The following is an 18,124-nucleotide window of genomic DNA, read 5'->3' on the forward strand; positions in this document are numbered from 1 at the left end:
AGCATGGACTCCACTGACTCAGTTTTCTCCTCACCCCAGGGCATCTGTAACGGGCGTGGACACTGCGAGTGTGGACGCTGCCACTGTAGCCAGCACTCGCTCTACACTGACACGGTCTGCGAGATCAATTACTCAGCGGTGAGGCCTGGGAAATGCAGTGGGGATGGCCCCGAGGAGCTGAGCCAGCCCCGGGGACCAGAGAAGCTTGTGGTGGGTCTGAGCAGGGAAGTTGGCCTACCAGAGGCCTGCCCTGCATGGTGCCCATCTGCCCCCAGGTCCGCCTGGGCCTCTGTGAGGACCTGCGTTCCTGCGTGCAGTGCCAGGCCTGGGGCACTGGGGAGAAAAAAGGGCGCACTTGCGAGGAGTGCAGCTTCAAGGTCAAGATGGTGGACGAGCTCAAGAAAGGTACCTTATGGGGGGATCAGAGTGATAGCATAGTGGGTAGGGCATTTGCCTTGAATGAGGCTGACCCAGGTTCGATCCCTGGCATCCCATATGGTCGGTCCCCCGAGCCCACTTGGTGTGATTTCTGAGCACAAAGCCAGAAGTAAGCCCTGAGCATCTCTGGATGTGGCCCTAAAACAAAACAAAATAAGGGGCCCGGAGAGATAGCACAGTGGCGTTTGCCTTGCAAGCAGCCGATCCAGGACCTGGTTGGTTCGAATCCCGGTGTCCCATATGGTCCCCCGTGCCTGCCAGGAGCTATTTCTGAGCAGACAGTCAGGAGTAACTAACCCCTGAGCACCGCCAGGTGTGGCCCAAAAACCAAAACCAAAACCAAACAAAACAAAACAAAATAAGGATGCGGCAGGGGACCAGAGCAGTTGCACAATGGGTAACGCACATGCCTTGCACGCAGCCGACCTGGATTCAATCATTGGCATCCTATATAGACAGTGTCCTCTGAGCACCACCAAGACTGATTTCTGCTGATCATGGGTGGGAGTAGTGGGGGAATGCTGTAGGTGGGAGTGCCTGATGATCATATGGGGGTGCCCTGCTGACTGTGGGGTACAGCCGAGGAGGTGGTGGAGTACTGCTCCTTCCGGGACGAGGATGATGACTGCACCTACAGCTACACAGTGGAGGGTGATGGCGCCCCCGGCCCCAACAGCACGGTCCTGGTGCACAGGAAGAAGGGTGAGCCTGCAGCAGAGCAGAGTCTGGGGACAGCCATGGTGGGGGGTTGGGACAGCTGCGGAGCAGGGAGCAATCACCTTCTCCTCCTCCTCAGACTGTCCTCCCGGTTCCTTATTGTGGCTCATCCCGCTGCTCATTTTCCTGCTGCTGCTGCTGCCGCTGCTGCTGCTGCTCTGCTGGAAATATTGTGCCTGCTGCAAGGTCAGCCCGGCTCCTACAAGTCTAGTCCTGAAAGCAGGGACCCTCCACCACCAGCTGCAATGGCTGGGACTGCACTGAGCCCAGAGGACCAGAAATGGAGGACCCTGGTCCACGTGCTATTGGGGAGGAGAAGACGAGGGGGTTCCTGAGCACAAGGCGGGAAGGCCTTTGACCCCTGAGTCCTGGCTGTTGGTGCTCATGGACAACAGGAGGACAGGCAGAGGGCTGCTGTGTGTCCCGAGCCTCTGCCCGGTGTCAGAGGCCTTCAGCTTGCCCCAGTGGGTTTCCTCACTGAGCCTTGACAACACCCCTGGGTGGACCCAGGTTTCTTGGCACAGGTTCTGGGGAGCCCCCTGCTCTCTAGGCCCCCTGTGTGCCCATAGACAGTGACCTGAATATTGGGGTGTCTGGGAGGCTTTGTCCCCATCTCACCCCCTCCTTATCTCCTAGGCTTGCCTGGCGCTATTCCCCTGCTGCAACCGAGGTACCTTAAGGGCTCTAATGGAGGGGAATAGTGGGGAAGGGTTGGCTGCCTAGGATCGGGGTCTCCTCTGAAGGGTGTGGTCAGCGGCATGTCCTGTCTGAAGGGGTGTGGCCTGCGCGTGTCCTTCTGGAGGGGTGTGACCAGGGCATGTCCTGCCTTAAGAAGTGTGAACAGGGCCTGTCCTTATAAAGGGGTGTGTCCAGGGGCGTGTCCTCTCTAAAGAGGTGTGGCCAGGCCATGTTCTGTCTGAAAAGGGTGTGGTCAGGGCTTTCCTTCTGGAGGTTTGTACAGGGGTGTGTCCCTTTGAAGGGGTGTGTCCGTGGATCCTGTCCTATCTGAAGGGATGTGGTCAGGGTAGGTTCTACTAAAAGGACATGGCCAGTAGGCCTGTCTAAAGGGTCCCACCTTGGGGCCGGAGAGATAGCACAGCGGTAGGGTGTTTGCCTTGCATGCAGAAGGACGGTGGTTCAAATCCAGGCATCCCATATGATCCCCTGAGTGCTGCTGGGTGTGACAAAACAAAACAAAAACAAAAATCCCAAAACGTTTGACTTATGTAGTGCTCCCAGTCCTCTTATAAGTCCTCTCAGACTTACCCACTAAAAAATAAAGGGTCCCACCTTAAGGGCTGTGGCTGGGGAGCCTGGGGAAAGGGGTTTGTGCTGAGGGAGGCCCATCCTGCAGGCCACATGGTGGGTTTCAAGGAGGACCACTACATGCTTCGAGAGAACCTCATGGCCTCTGACCACCTGGACACTCCCCTCCTGCGCAGTGGGAACCTCAAGGGGCGCGACACGGTCCGCTGGAAGGTCACCAACAACGTGCAGAGGCCCGGCTTTGCCTCCCGTATGGGCAGTGCCAACCCCTCCGAGCTGGGTGAGGCCCGGGCCTGGCACCTGCCATTCTGTGCCCAGCTTGTCCCAGCCATGTCTCCTGGGGGTGTGGGCTGGGCCCAGCCCCCTTCCCCTCTAGGCTCCAAGCCTTGGCTCCCCTGCACCCTCCAAGAGAGGCTCAGGGTGCCCTGAGAACCCTCCTCTCTGCTGCCCTGCAGTGCCCTACGGGCTGTCCCTGCGCCTCAACCGCCTTTGCACCGAGAACCTGCTGAAGCCTGACACTACCGAGTGCGGACGGCTGCGCCAGGAGGTGGAGGAGAATGTAAGCTGGCAGAACTGCCAAAGGGGTGCAAGGGCTTCCTGGGGTTGTTCCTGGGAAAGGGGGCGGTTGTGGGCAGTGGGGAATCCACCGGGACAGCCTCATACTCCTCTTCATCCTGCAGCTGAACGAGGTGTACAGGCAGGTCCCAGGTGCTCACAAGCTCCAGCATACCAAGTTCCGGTGGGTCCAGGCCCAGGTCGGAGGAGGGGTGGGAGGCGAGGGGTCATGTCAGCCCCATGCCCCACTGTTGGCTCCCTGGGAGCTGGGTGGGGAGCCAGCTCTGGGATACCCCCCCTCTGCAAGCCTTCCTTGCACCCCAGGGACATGTGACTCAAGCTCCCCTTCTGTCTCCCACAGGCAGCAGCCCAATGCAGGGAAAAAGTAAGTGACTTGACTGTCCCAACCCCAACCCAGTTGGGATCCTGAAGCTTAGGGAGATGTGGAAGAGACACCCCTAATATTGTTCCTGGGGCTCTTTCTCTGTTTTTGTTTGGGGGGGCACACCTGGTCTCTATGTTTGGTTTCTTTGGGCCACACCTGGTGATGTTCAGGGGTTACTTCTGTCTCTTCACTCAGAAATCACTCCTGGCAGGCTTGGGAGACGATATGGGATGCTGGGAATCTAACCTGGGTCCATCCTGGGTCAGCTGCATGCAAGGCAAATGCCCTACTGCTGTGCTATCACTTAGGCCCCCCAGCCAGGGTTTTCGGGGAGTTTGGGTCACACCTGGTGGTGCTTGGGCACTGGGATGGAACCTGGGCCTCTGCATATAGGGCATGTGCTTAACTTCTTTTACCATCTCTGAGCTCCCAAGAGCCTACCCTTATTTGTTTTGGGGTCATACCTGACTGGGCTCAGGTACTCTCAGGGATCGCTCCTGGGAGTGCTCGGGGCACTGGGGAACCCATGACGCCCACGTGCAAGGCAAGTGCCCTCTCTGCTGTACTATCTCCCTGGACCTGTGCTTGCCCTTTTTTTTTTCTTTATTTTGGTTTGACTTTTGAGCCCCTGACTCTACTCTGAAGAATTACTCATGGCAGGCTTGGGAGATCCTCTAGGCTGCTGGGGATCAAACCCAGGTCAGCCGTGTGCAAGGCAAATGCCCTCCCTGCTGTGCTATCACTTCAGCCCCATAAGTTTGTCCTTGTACTGTTCCAATTTTTGTCCCCTGGGCCCAGAGTGATGTAACGACAGGTAGGACACTTTTCTTACAAACATAATTGAACCAGGTTGATCCCTGGCATTTTATATGGTCTCTTGAATACTGCCCTGAACAAAGAGCCAGGAATCATCTCTGAGAGACCCCACAAAAATTATCAAGTGTGGGGGCAGAAGCGATAGCACATCGGGGAGGGCATATGCCTTGCATGCTGCTGGCCCAGGTTTGATCCCCAGCATCCCATAGGGTCCCCCAAGCACTGCCGGGTATGGCCCCAAAACAAAAACAAACGAAAAATTGAATTTTGGGCCCGGAGAGATAGCACAGCGGCGTTTGCCTTGTAAGCAGCCGATGCAGGACCAAAGGTGGTTGGTTTGAATCTTGGTGTCCCATATGGTTGCCCGTGCCTGCCAGGAGCTATTTCTGAGCAGACAGCCAGTAGTAACCCCTGAGCACCACCGGGTGTGGCCCAAAAACCAAAAACCAAAAAAAAAAAAAAAATTGAATTTTTTCCCATAATGGGGAGAGGCTGGGTGAAAGGGAAGTGTCCCACTAGCCAAGCCCTGATGCACCCACACCCCCAGGCAGGACCACACCATTGTGGACACTGTGCTCACGGCACCCCGATCAGCCAAGCCGTCTCTGCTGAAGCTGACAGAGAGACATGTGGAGCAAAGGGCCTTCCACGAGCTCAAAGTGGCCCCCGGCTATTACACCCTCACTGCCGAGCAGGGTAGGTGGGTCCCTGAATAGCTCCATGTCCCTCCCACCCCCTAGGTAGCCCCATCTATGTTTCACAATGTGCCCTTCCGCCCTCCAGAGGCCCGTGGCATGGTGGAGTTCCAGCCTGGTGTGGAAATGGTGGATGTGCGGGTACCCCTCTTCACCCGCCTTGATGATGACGACGAGAAGCAGCTACTGGTGGAGGCCATCGATGTGCCCGTGGGCACTGCCACCCTGGGCCGCCGGCTGGTGCATATCACCATCATCAAGGAGCAAGGTCAGGTGGGGGCAGGCATGTGGGGAGTCAGCCAAGGTGTGAGTGAGGCAGGTCATTTAATCTTAGGGAGTCCTGGGGATCTTCTTTTGTAAACGAGGTACAGGGGCGAAGGCGCTTGCCGTGCAGGTAACCAACTTCAGTTCGATCCCTGGCATCATGAGCACCAGAAGGGGTGAGCCCCAAGCACATGGCTACGGGGCTAGGGGTGAGCTCTGAGCAGAACCAGGAGTGATGCCTGAGCACTGAACAGGAGTGATCCCCAAGCAGAGCCCAGAATGATCCTGGAGCACAGAGTCAGGAGTAATCTTTGAGCACAAAGCCAGGAGTGAACCCCAAGCACAGAGCCAGGTGTGAGCCCTGAGCACTGTTGGGCATGGCCTCTCAGTTTCTGGGACAGAGTTTCTGAGTATGGTTGAATATTTCCACACAGCCTGGCAGGGAGTGTGGTGTCAGTCATTCTGGTGTGTGTGTGTGTGTGTGTGTGTGTGTGTGTGCTTTCCCTGTCCCATGCCTTATTCTTTGTCTCCCTCTGGCCCTTTAGCCAAGGAGATTAAAGTCTTGCCTTCACCATGTGTGAGGGAAATTTTGCAGCGTGAACAAACCAGGGGCTGCTCTGGGGGCCAGGATTAGCCCCAGAGATTTGGGGAACATACATCTGTGTTAAGCTCGGGGTCCCACTCCAGTGCCACCTGATCCAAGTGGCATAATACCGCCAGAACCAAATGAGGCCCTGGGTTCTACCACAGTCCTAAGCAGAACATGATAGTGTCACACCCTGTCCCCATAGCCCAGGACCTCTGCTCTGCTCCCCCCAGTGCTGGCCCTGCCCCTGCCTTCTGGCTTCCTCCCTCTGACCATTCTGGATACCAGTCCAGCACCTGCACTTGTCCCTTCCCTATCCTACCTGGAGTGATAGGCTAAGGGTGACCAGCTGTGTCAATGTCTTGGTGTGGGTGCGAGTGGAAAACCTCAGGAAGGGCCCCCTGACTCGCATTTGAACTCTTTCAGGCAACGGTACTGTGTCGTTCGAGCAGCCTGAGTACGTGGTGAGCAGAGGGGACACGGTGGCCCGCATTCCCATCGTCCGGGACTCTGGGAACAACGGCAAGTGCCAAGTGTCCTACCGTACGCAGGACGGCTCTGCCCAAAGCAGGCGGGTAAGAGCTGAGTGGGGCACAACACCTGGGGGGGGTGCTTAGAAGCGTCTTTTTTAAGTTTTATTTTAATTTTATTGATTTACAGAGTCTCTCATAGTTGGGTTTTAGTTGGCCCTCAATAAATGAGGGCCAATTCCACCACTAGCGTTCACCTCTCCCCACCAATGTTCCCCAAATACATCCCATACCACCCCTCCAGCCCCCCAGCTTGCCAGTATAACAGGCTCATTTAAATTTAGATGGTTACAGTTTGAGTCTCTTGGTTTCATTGTTGTTGCCCTTGGATTGGACATTTTTTTTTGTTTTGTTTTTGGTTTTTGGGCCACACCCGGCAGTGCTCAGGGGTCACTCCTGGCTGTCTGCTCAGAAACAGCTCCTGGCAGGCACGGGGGATCCTATGGGACACCGAGATTCGAACCAACCATCTTTGGTCCTGGATTGGCTGCTTGCAAGGCAAACGCCGCTGTGCTATCTCCCCGGGCCCTGGATTGGACATTTTTTTCCGTCCTTTTTTAACACCATTAATGCACCTGAGACTGTTGTCCCTTGGCCCCCATCCTTTCATATTTGTTTCTCCTCTTCTACTCAGTTTCTTTCCTTTTTTGCTCTATACTCTGGGACCGAGGTTTAGAAGTGTCTTTTAAGTCATTCCCTCATTTTCATGTGGAGATATTTCAAATGTAAGGAAAAGTGGAGCAGGAGCAAAAGTGATAAGGCTCATGGGCCTGACTCAGCCCCCAGCACCCACATATGGGTCCTCCCACCCCTCCTGCAGCACAGAGTGCGCCCTGAAAACAGAGCCAGGAGTTAAGTGCTAAGCACCAAGTGTAGCCCCAAAACAAAAGCAAAACACAATCAAGGGACCAGGAGTGACAGGACAGCAGGGAGAGCATTTGCCTTGTGCCTGGCAAATCCGGGTTCGATCTCTGACATCCCATATGGTCACCTAAGCACCACCAGGAGTGATTCCTGAGTGCAGAGCCACAAGTAACCCCTGAGCACCATTAGGTGTGGCCCAAAAAGAAAAGAAAAAGGGGCCAGTGTGATAGCACAGCAATAAGGCGATTGCCTTTCACACGGCTGACCTAGGACAGACCCAGGTTTGATCCCTGGCATCCCAAATGGTCCCCCAACCCTTCTAGGAGCAATTTCTGCAGAGCTCAAAAACAAAAAGAAGAAAAAAAAAAACACCACACACAAAAGGTAAGGTAAATAGAAAGTAGAAAGACTTATCACATCCAACCTTTTGCCTTTCATGCAGAAGGTCAATGGTTCAAATCCCGGCATTCCATATGATCCCCTGAGCCTGCCAGGAGCGATTTCTGAGCATAGACCCGGGAGTAACCCCTGAGCACTGCCGGGTGTGACCAAAAACAAACAAGAGAGAGAGAGAGAGAGAGAGAGAGAGAGAGAGAGAGAGAGAGAGAGAGAAGCAAATATGTAGTTATTTTTACAGTTACAGCATAAAAATGCATGAAAGGCAAACGCCTTACCTCCATGTTATCTCTCCGGCCCCACAAATTTGCTTCTTGATATGTAATTGCATTTTGTCAAGGAATATCACAAAGAATGTATATATATATATATATATAGATGTATATATACATCTATATATATTTAAAAAAAAAGACACATGACCCCAAAATGCAATGTGGGGGGGGAGAGAAGGGACATCGGCAAAGCAGGACATGACAGGTCTCCCAGTGACCTGAGTCTTGGGGGGGGGGTGGTCTGAACCCGGATGCGTTGTGAGGTCCTAGGGCAAAGGGACATCTCAGTCATGATAATCAGTGGGGCTCTTAGCAGGTGCTGTAGACCTCAGTGGGCCAGTACTCACTGACTCCGGTTTGTTTGTCTTTTGGGCCACACCCGGTGACACTCAAGTGTTACTCCTGGCTATGCGCTCAGAAATCGCCCCTGATTTGGGGAACCATATGGGATGCCAGGGGGTCGAAACAGGGTCTGTCCTTGGTCAGGCAAACGGCCTAACGCTTGCGCCACCACTTTGGCCCTACATTTCCCTTTCTTGAGCAAAAAAAAAATGTGTCTCCTTTAAATCTAGACTTTCAGGGCCAGAGAGAAAGTATAATGGGTAAGGTGCTTTTTTTTTTTTTTTTTTTTTTTTTGGTATTTTTTCGGGCCACACCCGTTTGATGCTTAGGGGTTACTCCTGGCTAAGCGTTCAGAAATTGCCCCTGGCTTGGGGGAACCATATGGGACGGCGGGGGATAGAACCGCAGTCGAGATCTTTCCTTGGCTAGCTCTTGCAAGGCAGACACCTTACCCCTAGAACCACCTCGCCAGCCCTTTTTTTTTTTTGGTTTTTGGGCCACACCCGGCGTTGCTCAGGGATTACTCCTGGCTGGCTGTTAAGACATAGCTCCTGGCAGGCATGGGGGACCATATGGGACACCGGGATTCCAACCAACCACCTTTGGTCCTGGATCAGCTGCTTGCAAGGCAAACGCCGCTGTGCTATCTCTCCGGGCCTGTAAGGTGCTTATCTTGCACGTGGCTGACCCAGGTTCAATCCCCCCACCTGAGTGTAGAGTCAGGAGCGACCCCTGAGCAAAACTAGGTGTCTCCCCAAAACAAATCTAGACTTTCTCTGATATTTTCTTTTTTTTCTTTTTCCTTCTTTTTTTTGGGGGGTGGGGAAGTCAAGACAAGTGCACATCTCTCCAGCCCTTCTGGTATTTTCTTAAATGATTGACTTTGGGGCTGTACCCCAGTTCTGCACTGAAAGAACCTTGCATGCCTTTGTGAGTCTGATGGAATTTGAGTTTGCGAATCAGCTTCTAGAATGGAAATGTTAGTGCAAAGCACCCCCTAGTGTTCCTACATGAGAAGGCACCACGCAGTGCGCTCACCTACATGCATGCATTGATGCTGGGGACGGTTCTGGGGGCCTGCCCATGCCTGGGACCAGACTTCAGAGCAGCATGTGGGGTAGTTCCTCCTCCCCTGACCTGCAAAACCCAGCTCCCTAAACCTGAGTCTTGCCATGTGGATCCCCGTGTCCCTCTGTATGTGCCTGGCAGCACGGCAGCAGAGTATCTGGGAGCTTGCATGAATTTATTAAATCTCCGTGTGCCTCAGTTTCCCAGCTGGGGAAATTTATTTATTTATTTGGTTTTGGGGCCACTCCTGGCGGCGCTCAGAATTATGGGTTACTCCTGGCTCTGCACTCAGAAATTACTCCTGGCTACTCAGGGGACCATATAGGACTCTGGGGATCGAACCCGGGTCCACAGTTCTACCTATTGTGCTATGGCTACTACAGCACCGCCTGGGGACTTTTAATATGTCTCACTACCTTGAGGGCTCAAAGACAGTAATTGTTTAATTTTTAATTTTTTATTATTTTAATTTTTTTTTTTTTTTTTTGGTTTTTGGGCCACACCCGGCGATGCTCAGGGGTTACTCCTGGCTGTCTGCTCAGAAATAGCTCCTGGCAGGCACAGGGGACCATATGGGACACCGGGATTTGAACCAACCACCTTTGGTCCTGGATCGGCTGCTTGCAAGGCAAACGCCGCTGTGCTATCTCTCCGGGCCCTATTATTTTAATTTTTATTTATTTAAAATTGTGAGGTGGGTCAGAGCGATAGTACAGCATTTGCTTTACATACTGCCAACCTGGGTTTGATCCCCAGCACCTCAGGGGTGCCCCAAGCCCTCCAGGAATGATTCCTGAGGCCAGAAGTAAGCCCTGAGCACCATAGGGTGTGCCCCTCCCCCCAAAAAAAAGTTGTGTGATGACTGACATCTGGTCTGGTCTTTGAGTGTCTGGGAGGATGGGTGGGCCTTGATGGCAATAAAATGAGGTGGCTGGGGCCAGGAAGATGGCGCTAGAGGTAAGGTGTCTGCCTTGCAAGCGCTAGCGTAGGATGGACCGCGGTTTGATCCCCCGGTGTCCCATATGGTCCCCCCAAGCCAGGGGCGATTTCTGAGCGCATAGCCAGGAGTAACCCCTGAGCGTCAAACGGGTGTGGCCCAAAACCCAAATAAATAAATAAATAAATAAATAAATAAATAAATAAATAAATAAATAAAATGAGGTGGAAATGGGGCCAGAGAGATAGCACAGCGGCGTTTGCCTTGCAAGTAGCCAATCCAGGACCTAAGGTGGTTGATTCGAATCCAGGCATCCCATGTGGTCCCCTGTGCCTGCCAGGAGCTATTTCAGAGTAGAGAGTCAGGAGTGACCCCTGAGCACCGCCGAGTGTGGCCCAAGAACAAAAAACAAACAAAAAAAAATGAGATGGAAATAAAATGGAGCGGGTCTTGGTGTAGGAGCAGAGTTTTGACATGGGCTTGGCTGAAGGTGAAGCCAACCCAATCTTACCCCTCCACTTTCAGGACTATGTGCCTGCTGAGGGTGAGCTGCTGTTCCAGCCCGGAGAGTCCTGGAAGGAGATGCAGGTGAAGCTCCTGGAGATGCAGGAGATGGATTCCCTCCTGCGCGGCCCCCAGACCCGCCGCTTCCAGGTCCAGCTCTTCAACCCTAAGTTTGGGGCCCGTTTGGGCAAGCACCCAGCAGCCACCGTCATCATTGGTGACCGAGGTGGGCACAGACCTGCACAGGTGGGGAAGACAGGTCTGAGGGGGAACTGCTGCAGGGCCCATGCCTACCTGCTGTGTGCACCAGGCCTGGGTTGATGCCCCCTGGCTCCAAATAAAGACAGGAAGGTGGGCGGGCAGGTAAATTCTCACATTCAGATTCACAGCACCACCATTAGGGTACAGGCCTGTACGCTGCCATATTGAAGACTTACTGATTTTGGAAAAGAAGATCATTGTTGGGGATAAAGAGGCAGTACAGCAGGTGGGGTACTTGCCTTGCATGCAGCCAACCCAGGTTCTGTTCCCAGTTACCTCACAGGGTCTCCCTGAGTGATCCCTGTGTTCAGAGCCAGGAGTGATTCCTGAGAACCCCCAGATCTGGCTCCCAAAAGAGACTATTTGGGGGCTGGAGAGGTAGTACAGCGGGCATTTATTTACCTTGATCTGGCCCAGCCCAGTGGGAACCTTTGGGAAGAAGGGTGAAGAGAGAGTGTTCTCAGTTCTCAGGATGGGGGGGGGGGGGCAAGGCAGGCACAGGGATTGTGGTTCTCACTGGAACATTCCCTTGGCAGTCAAGGGAAAAACAGGGTCTGCCGGCCCCCGTTCCTGAGAACCCCCACAGCACAGATGATCAGATGAGGCACTGCCACCATACTAAGCGGGCATCAGGAGATAGTACAGAGGGGAGAATATAGTACAGGGAAGGATTCCTGCACCTGAGCACAGAGCCAGATGTGGTCCCCCCAAAAATAGGCATCAGTATGGGGGGGGGTGCAAAGCTCGGTGGCGAGTAATGGGGAGAGGAACTGGAGCGACAACATAGTAAGAGGGCACTTGCTTTGCATATGGCCAACCTAAGTTTTATCCCTGACATCCCACCCAGGCATTGCCAGGGTTGATCCCTGAGTACAGAGCCAATAGCCCTGAGCACTACTGATGTGCACCCCCAAAAAAAGGAAAAACAAAGAAAAGAGTTTCATGGGATGTGGGTCTGTACACTTGTTTAACTGAAGCCCTGGTGGGGGGGTGGTTCTGCCCTCACCTCCAAGAAAGGGCTCTGAACTTCTGACTTATTGTAGATGAAGTGGATGGAAACTTCATGAACCAGACCCTGCTAGGGGCCGTCCCACCATCAGGTGTGGACCTAGGAGCTCCTCAGAGCCCCAACGCCAAGGCCGCGGGGTCCCGGAAGATCCACTTCAATTGGCTGCCCCCTCGTGGCAAGCCCATGGGGTACAGGGTAAGGAGGGATGGTGGGGAAGATGAGGGTTTGCAGCCAGGCTGGATGGGGCTTGCCCAGGTGCCCCAGGAATTAGGAAAGCCTGTTTTTAGAACGTGCACACCCAGGTGGGTCTCTTCTCTCCGTATTCTCTGTGCAGGGGACACCAGGGGTGTGGGGGGGGGGAGCCTAGGGGTGCTGTCCCACCCTAACCATGCTCCCTGGCACAGGTTAGGTACTGGATCCAGGGGGACCCCGAATCAGAAGCACACCTGCTGGACAGCAAGGTGCCATCTGTGGAGCTCACCAACCTCTACCCACACTGCGACTATGAGATGAAGGTCTGCGCTTACGGGGCGCAGGGTGAGGGGCCCTACAGCACCCTGGTATCCTGCCGCACCCACCAAGAAGGTGAGGCTGCCCTTCCTTCCTTCCCTATCTCTGAATGTGCCTCCTCCTTTGTGTGTGCCTGGCCCTTTTCCCCGACTCATGGCACTGCTCTGCTACCCCCCTTAGTACCCAGCGAGCCGGGCCGATTGGCTTTCAACGTTGTGTCCCCCACTGTGACGCAGTTGAGCTGGGCAGAGCCGGCAGAGCCCAATGGCGAGATCACGGCCTACGAGGTCTGCTATGGACTGGTCAACGAGGACAATCGTAAGGACCGGGCAGGGTGCGGGTGGCTGGGGTCGAGGGGACAGAAGGCCTGAGACTTCCCCAGGGAAGAGAGGTGCCCTTAGTTAGGATGGCCTGGGGACCCCAGAAAGGTGGGAGTGCCAGAGTGGTTCCCAACATCGGGTGCCTGTGTGGGACCCTCTGCACAGCCACGCAGAGCAAGCTTTGCACAGTCCTTTTCCAGAACTTTACTTTGAAGATGGGGCCTTTCAGCTCTTTGTCCTTTCTCTGGTCCCCATCACGGGTATGGTGGAGTCTCTGTCTTTCTCTAGGGACCATAGCCTTGCAGATGGGAATCTGGGGTGTTGGTGATCCATTCTTGCTCATGTGATCTCCACTGGCCTCCTGAAGGACAGCTCCAGGGTCACCAACTTGCCCCCTCGTGGCAAGCCCATGGGGTACTGGGTCTTGCCTAATCCCTTGCCACACAGCTAGGGCAGTGCTTCTCAATTATTTTCTGTCATGCCCCCCTAGGAAGAAAACATTTTTCATGCCCCCCGCGCTACTGTAAATAGTATCTTTATTAAAAAAAAACTTTAACCTGTAAAACAAAATCTATGAAATAATTTGAGCTGATTTTTTAATCAGAGGCGATGTCTGGATGAATGGCTACAATGAGCACGTTTTGCAATGCAGAGCTTTTTGAAACGGAGTTTGAAGCAGGACACAGCAACTCTCAGCTCCAGAGACATACAGAGACATAAACACGGGGCTTAGCTTGTTATGACAGTGTTTGCAAAGGTCAAACGTGCCCTCCTTTACGGAGCCTCGAGCCCCTCTGGGGGGCTTGCCTCACTATTTGAGAAGCACTGATAGGGGGGCCCCAACACACCAGTGGACTGACTGCCGTGTCCTTTAAGGAGTGTCCCCAGAGCTGGTACTGTTCTAAGCACACTCCTGCCCAGCTTCTAGGGCATGGCCTTGCATGGGGATCCTTCCATGGGCCTTCCATGTTGCAAACTGCCCCCTACAGCCTGTCCCAACTCCCCTCCCCGGCCTACAGTGCAAGATTTTAAGTGGGGGTTCCTAGGGCCAGAACTAACCCTGGCAACCTCTCCGGCCTCCTCTCCCCACTGCAGGCCCCATTGGGCCCATGAAGAAGGTGCTGGTGGACAGCCCCCGCAAGCGCATGCTGCTCATCGAGAATCTGCGGGAGTCACAGCCTTACCGCTACACCGTCAAGGCCCGCAACGGCGCAGGCTGGGGGCCTGAGAGGGAGGCGCTCATCAACCTGGCCACGCAGCCCAAGAGGCCCATGTCCAGTGAGTAGGGAGGCGCGGTCTGGGGTGGAGCTGGGGTAGGGCCGAGGACTGGAGAAGAACCCACATGGAAGGGGCCTGGGACAGCAGAGAGGAGGCTGAGGGCAAGGCCTGTGTGGGACGGGGCTGAGGTTTGAGACAGGGGGAGCCAGGGCTGAGGGTGGGGCTCAGTATAGCAGTGTGGGGCCTGTGTCGAGCCAGGTCGCAGCAGGAGCAGGGTCTGGGACTGGTCCAGGGCCCAGCTCACCCCTTTCCCCCCTACCTCGCAGTCCCCATCATTCCTGACATCCCCATCGTGGATGCACAGTGCGGGGAAGAGTATGACAGTTACCTCATGTACAGCGACGAAGTGCTGCGTTCCCCGAGTGGCAGCCAGAGGCCCAGCGTCTCCGATGACACGGGTGAGCCACACAAGGCCCCCCTCTTGGCCACACCTGCGGGTGCCCCCAAATAGGGGACCAATTGTAAGCGCAGGGACAATAGCAGGAGTGCAGACACTCAGGCCTGTGGGAGCCCATCTTTAAACCTTTGAGCCTTCAGGGACACTCCAGAACTTTGTGAGACCCCCCCCAATCCCAGTGAACCCCAGATGCACCAGGTCTCCCTCCACTCCATAGGGCTCTCTCCTCATGTCTACCCCTTATTCCCTCTGTGACGCAGAAAGTTGGGGCCCAGGAGAATTAGATGGTGGATGCCCCTGAGCCCCCCAGAGTACATGGGAGCCGCAGCCCAGGGGTTCAATCTTGAGGTGATACCGCAGCCAGGACTCCCAGGCTATCCAGACTGCACCCCTGGCTGTGCTCAGAGCCACAGGACCCCCCCTTCCTGGAAAGAGGGATAATGACCCCCCAACATTGTTACTCAACATCTGCTGTGAAAGTCCCCAAGGAAACAGGCCGACTCAAGATCATTAGTTCTGGCATCACCTCCTCCAGGTGGGGCTGCCAACCCAGGAGCCCCCAAAATGGAGTCAGCGGGGCTCCAAGACTGTGGTGGCTGCATGCAGGGACCAGGGACATTGCTCCTGAGTCTCAGTAGGGCCCAGGAAAACTGTCCAAATTCTTAGGGTTGGGGGAGACAGGCCAGCTCAGGGACCCCACAGTGACCCCACAGCCTACCCACAGAGCACCTGGCAAACGGACGTGTGGACCTGGCCTTCCCGGGCAGTGCCAGCTCCCTGAACAGGATGACAGTGGCCAGTGCCGCCTACGGCACCCACCTGAGCCCGCACCTGGTACCGCGCATGCTCAGCTCCTCGGCCACCCTCACCCGCGACTACCACTCGTTGACTCGCACTGAGCGCTCACTGCCTGCCACCCTGCCCCGGGCCTGCACTACTCTGGGCTCCCTGCCACCCCACAGTGAGTCCCCCGCACCCCTCCTGTGCCCGGGGCCTTAGCCCCACCTGCCACCCCTCACTCACTGTGCTCTGTCCCGCCCTAGGCCTCCCTCCCATCTGGGAAGGCGGCAGAACCAGGCTCCCGCTGTCCTGGGCCCTGGGCTCCCGGAGCTGGGAGAAGGTGAAGGGGTCCCCCACCTGTGGGGACTCGAGAGACTCTATAATCCTGACTGGGCAGCCGGCAGCGCCCTTAGGGGGCCCAGGTACTGAGGTGGCTGTCCCAGGATCCACAGCCGCGCTGCCCCACGCATCCATCCATCCATTTATCCATCCATCGCTGCCACAGCCACACCAGGCCAGCTCACCCCATCATTCACCCTTGCTGGTGCCTAACCCGCCTCTGCTATGCAGGGTGGGGGGCGGGGTGAGGGTGGCAAATGAATGAGGGGGCCAAGTGGGTGCCAGCTGGACCCATCCAGGGGCTTGGTATGGACTGACCAGCCTTCTTGTCTCCAGTCTCCCGCTCGACCACGGGCATCACCCCTAGCCGCCTGGTGTTCTCGGCTCTGGGCCCCACATCTCTGAAAGTGAGCTGGCAGGAGCCACAGTGCGAGCAGCCGCTGCAGGGGTACAGCGTGGAGTACCAGCTCCTGAATGGCGGTGAGCGCCCCATCCGTCCATGTAACCCAGCCTTGGGGAGGGATCGATCTTCCGAGCCCCACGCTGCTCTGACCTCCTTTTGGGGCCCTTACACAGCCTCCAGCCTCATTTCTGCCCTATCCCCACAACCTGGTTCCAAAGGCGGGTCATACCTACCCAGCCATGCTGGAGCCAGGATGTGCTGGGATATACTCACTGGATCTGTGGATTTGGGGGTGAAAATTGGACTTTCCTGGAGCTGACCTGTGGGGACATGGGGAGAGGCAGCTCTAGAGAACACTCCAGCCCCAAAGTATCCAAGCAACAATGGACAGGATCCTGGCTCCTCTCCCCTTATCCTAAGTCATCATTCCAGCTGGGTACAGACCGACCTGGGTACCAAATCCTCCTCGGAGGTCCAAGGGCTGCTACACCCACCTGGTGGAGAGTATGCCAGGGCAGCAGAAATCAGCAGGCTCTCTGAGATTGGTTCTGGCCCTTCCCAGGCGAGGTGCACCAGATAAGCATCGCCAACCCCAGCCAGACGTCGGTGGTGGTGGAGAACCTTCTGCCCAACCACTCTTATGCCTTCCGCGTGCGGGCCCTGAGCCCCGAGGGCTGGGGCCCCGAACGGGAAGGAGTCATCACCATCGAGTCCCAGGTGCACCCCCAGAGCCCTCTCTGCCCGTTGCCAGGTGAGCGATACCCTCTTCTCAGACTCCCCACACTTTATTTTTCCCTTTCTGGGCTACACCCAGCCACACTGGCGGGGAGGAGGGGACCCTGCAGTCCTGGAATTAAAAACCTGGGCTCCCTGCCTGACAAGTGAACGTCACAACAGGTGTGGGCCTTGACTCACTTCCTCTTTGGCCCCAGGCTCTGTCTTCACCTTGAGCACCCCCAGCGCCCCGGGCCCACTGGTGTTCACCGCGCTGAGCCCAGACTCCCTGCAGCTGAGCTGGGAGCGGCCTCGCAGACCGGATGGGGATATCCTGGGATACCTGGTGACCTGTGAAATGGCCCACGGGGCAGGTGAGTCGGGGCCAGCGCCTGGCCCAGCCAGAGGTCCTCGCTAAGGGTGGAGCAGGGACCAAGGGACATGGCCTGGGTGCAATGAAGCTGAACTACGGGGCGTGCCCTTGGAACGGGTCCAAGACAGCTGGACTGGGGGCGTGTCCAGAGTATAGGTCAGATCCAAGGCAGCTGGACCGAGAGGTGTGGCCAGAGTGTATGGACGGCGTGGCCAAGACAGCTGGACCGGGGGGCGTGGCCAGAACCCAGAGGTGCTCAGTGGGCTTGTTCCCCTTCCAGACCTGGCCACCACGTTCGTGGTGGATGGCGATGCCCCCGAAAGCCGGCTGACCGTTCCGGGCCTCAGCGAAAACGTGCCCTACAAGTTCAAGGTGCAGGCCAAGACCACCAACGGCTTCGGGCCTGAGCGGGAGGGGATCATCACCATTGAGTCTCAGGATGGAGGTGAGGCAGCAACCCCCCGACCCCAGCCCAGCCTCTCGGGGTGGTCGGGCACCCCTGGCCTGACCCCACTGTCCCCACAGGCCACTTCACGCAGCTGGGCAGCGCCCCAGGCTTCTTCCAGCACACGCTGCCCCCCGAGTACAGCAGCCTCACCACCACCACCACCACCCTGGGCAGTGCCACGGAGCCCTTTCTCCTGGGTGAGTGGCTGCTGTGGGTGTGGGGCAGGGGTGAGGGTGGATGAGACTCAGGGTCCCCCACTCACTCACCCCTCCTTCCCCGGCAGATGGGATGACCCTAGGGTCCCAGCGCCTGGAGGCAGGTGGCTCCCTCACCCGGCAAGTGACACAGGAGTTCGTGAGCCGGACCCTGACCACCAGCGGGACCCTCAGCCGCCAGGTGGACCAACAGTTCTTCCAGACCTGAGCCCCCCTCCCGGCTATCCACCCCCTGCAGCTAGTCCCTCTACACCTGATGACAATTTAGCGACCCCTACCAAAAAGCCCAAAGCCCGGCAGAGTCCCCACTCCTGCCCCAGCCCATCCGTAACCAAAGCACTGGGACCCACACACGGGCCTAACTTTATTCTGCACTTAATAAAGGGTGTTGCTAGCGACCAGCTCTGGCCTGTCCTCAAAAGGGCATCCCAGTGCTGTG

At 56.1% G+C, this 18,124-nt stretch overlaps 1 protein-coding gene across 1 annotated transcript in view; it reads left to right on the top strand.

Moving 5' to 3' along the window:
- The window catches only part of ITGB4 (integrin subunit beta 4), a 32,518-nt gene extending 14,432 nt beyond the window's left edge, over positions 1–18,086 (top strand). The window contains exons 14-39 of the mRNA XM_049768508.1: positions 40–138; positions 276–405; positions 1,018–1,140; positions 1,235–1,341; positions 1,792–1,825; positions 2,510–2,701; positions 2,877–2,980; positions 3,102–3,160; positions 3,338–3,361; positions 4,725–4,873; positions 4,961–5,140; positions 6,149–6,297; positions 10,660–10,864; positions 11,943–12,103; positions 12,313–12,493; positions 12,599–12,736; positions 13,834–14,016; positions 14,283–14,414; positions 15,138–15,374; positions 15,457–15,615; positions 15,869–16,012; positions 16,498–16,686; positions 16,868–17,023; positions 17,303–17,467; positions 17,548–17,667; positions 17,754–18,086. Of these exons, the coding sequence (XP_049624465.1) occupies positions 40–138; positions 276–405; positions 1,018–1,140; positions 1,235–1,341; positions 1,792–1,825; positions 2,510–2,701; positions 2,877–2,980; positions 3,102–3,160; positions 3,338–3,361; positions 4,725–4,873; positions 4,961–5,140; positions 6,149–6,297; positions 10,660–10,864; positions 11,943–12,103; positions 12,313–12,493; positions 12,599–12,736; positions 13,834–14,016; positions 14,283–14,414; positions 15,138–15,374; positions 15,457–15,615; positions 15,869–16,012; positions 16,498–16,686; positions 16,868–17,023; positions 17,303–17,467; positions 17,548–17,667; positions 17,754–17,893 (3,660 nt within the window). The 3' untranslated portion in view covers positions 17,894–18,086. The remainder of the gene's footprint in view (positions 1–39; positions 139–275; positions 406–1,017; positions 1,141–1,234; positions 1,342–1,791; positions 1,826–2,509; positions 2,702–2,876; positions 2,981–3,101; positions 3,161–3,337; positions 3,362–4,724; positions 4,874–4,960; positions 5,141–6,148; positions 6,298–10,659; positions 10,865–11,942; positions 12,104–12,312; positions 12,494–12,598; positions 12,737–13,833; positions 14,017–14,282; positions 14,415–15,137; positions 15,375–15,456; positions 15,616–15,868; positions 16,013–16,497; positions 16,687–16,867; positions 17,024–17,302; positions 17,468–17,547; positions 17,668–17,753) is intronic.
- Positions 18,087–18,124: the final 38 nt, after the last annotated feature.

Source organism: Suncus etruscus, chromosome 1, assembly GCF_024139225.1.
Source record: "Suncus etruscus isolate mSunEtr1 chromosome 1, mSunEtr1.pri.cur, whole genome shotgun sequence".
In the NCBI taxonomy this organism is placed as follows: Eukaryota; Metazoa; Chordata; class Mammalia; order Eulipotyphla; family Soricidae; genus Suncus; species Suncus etruscus.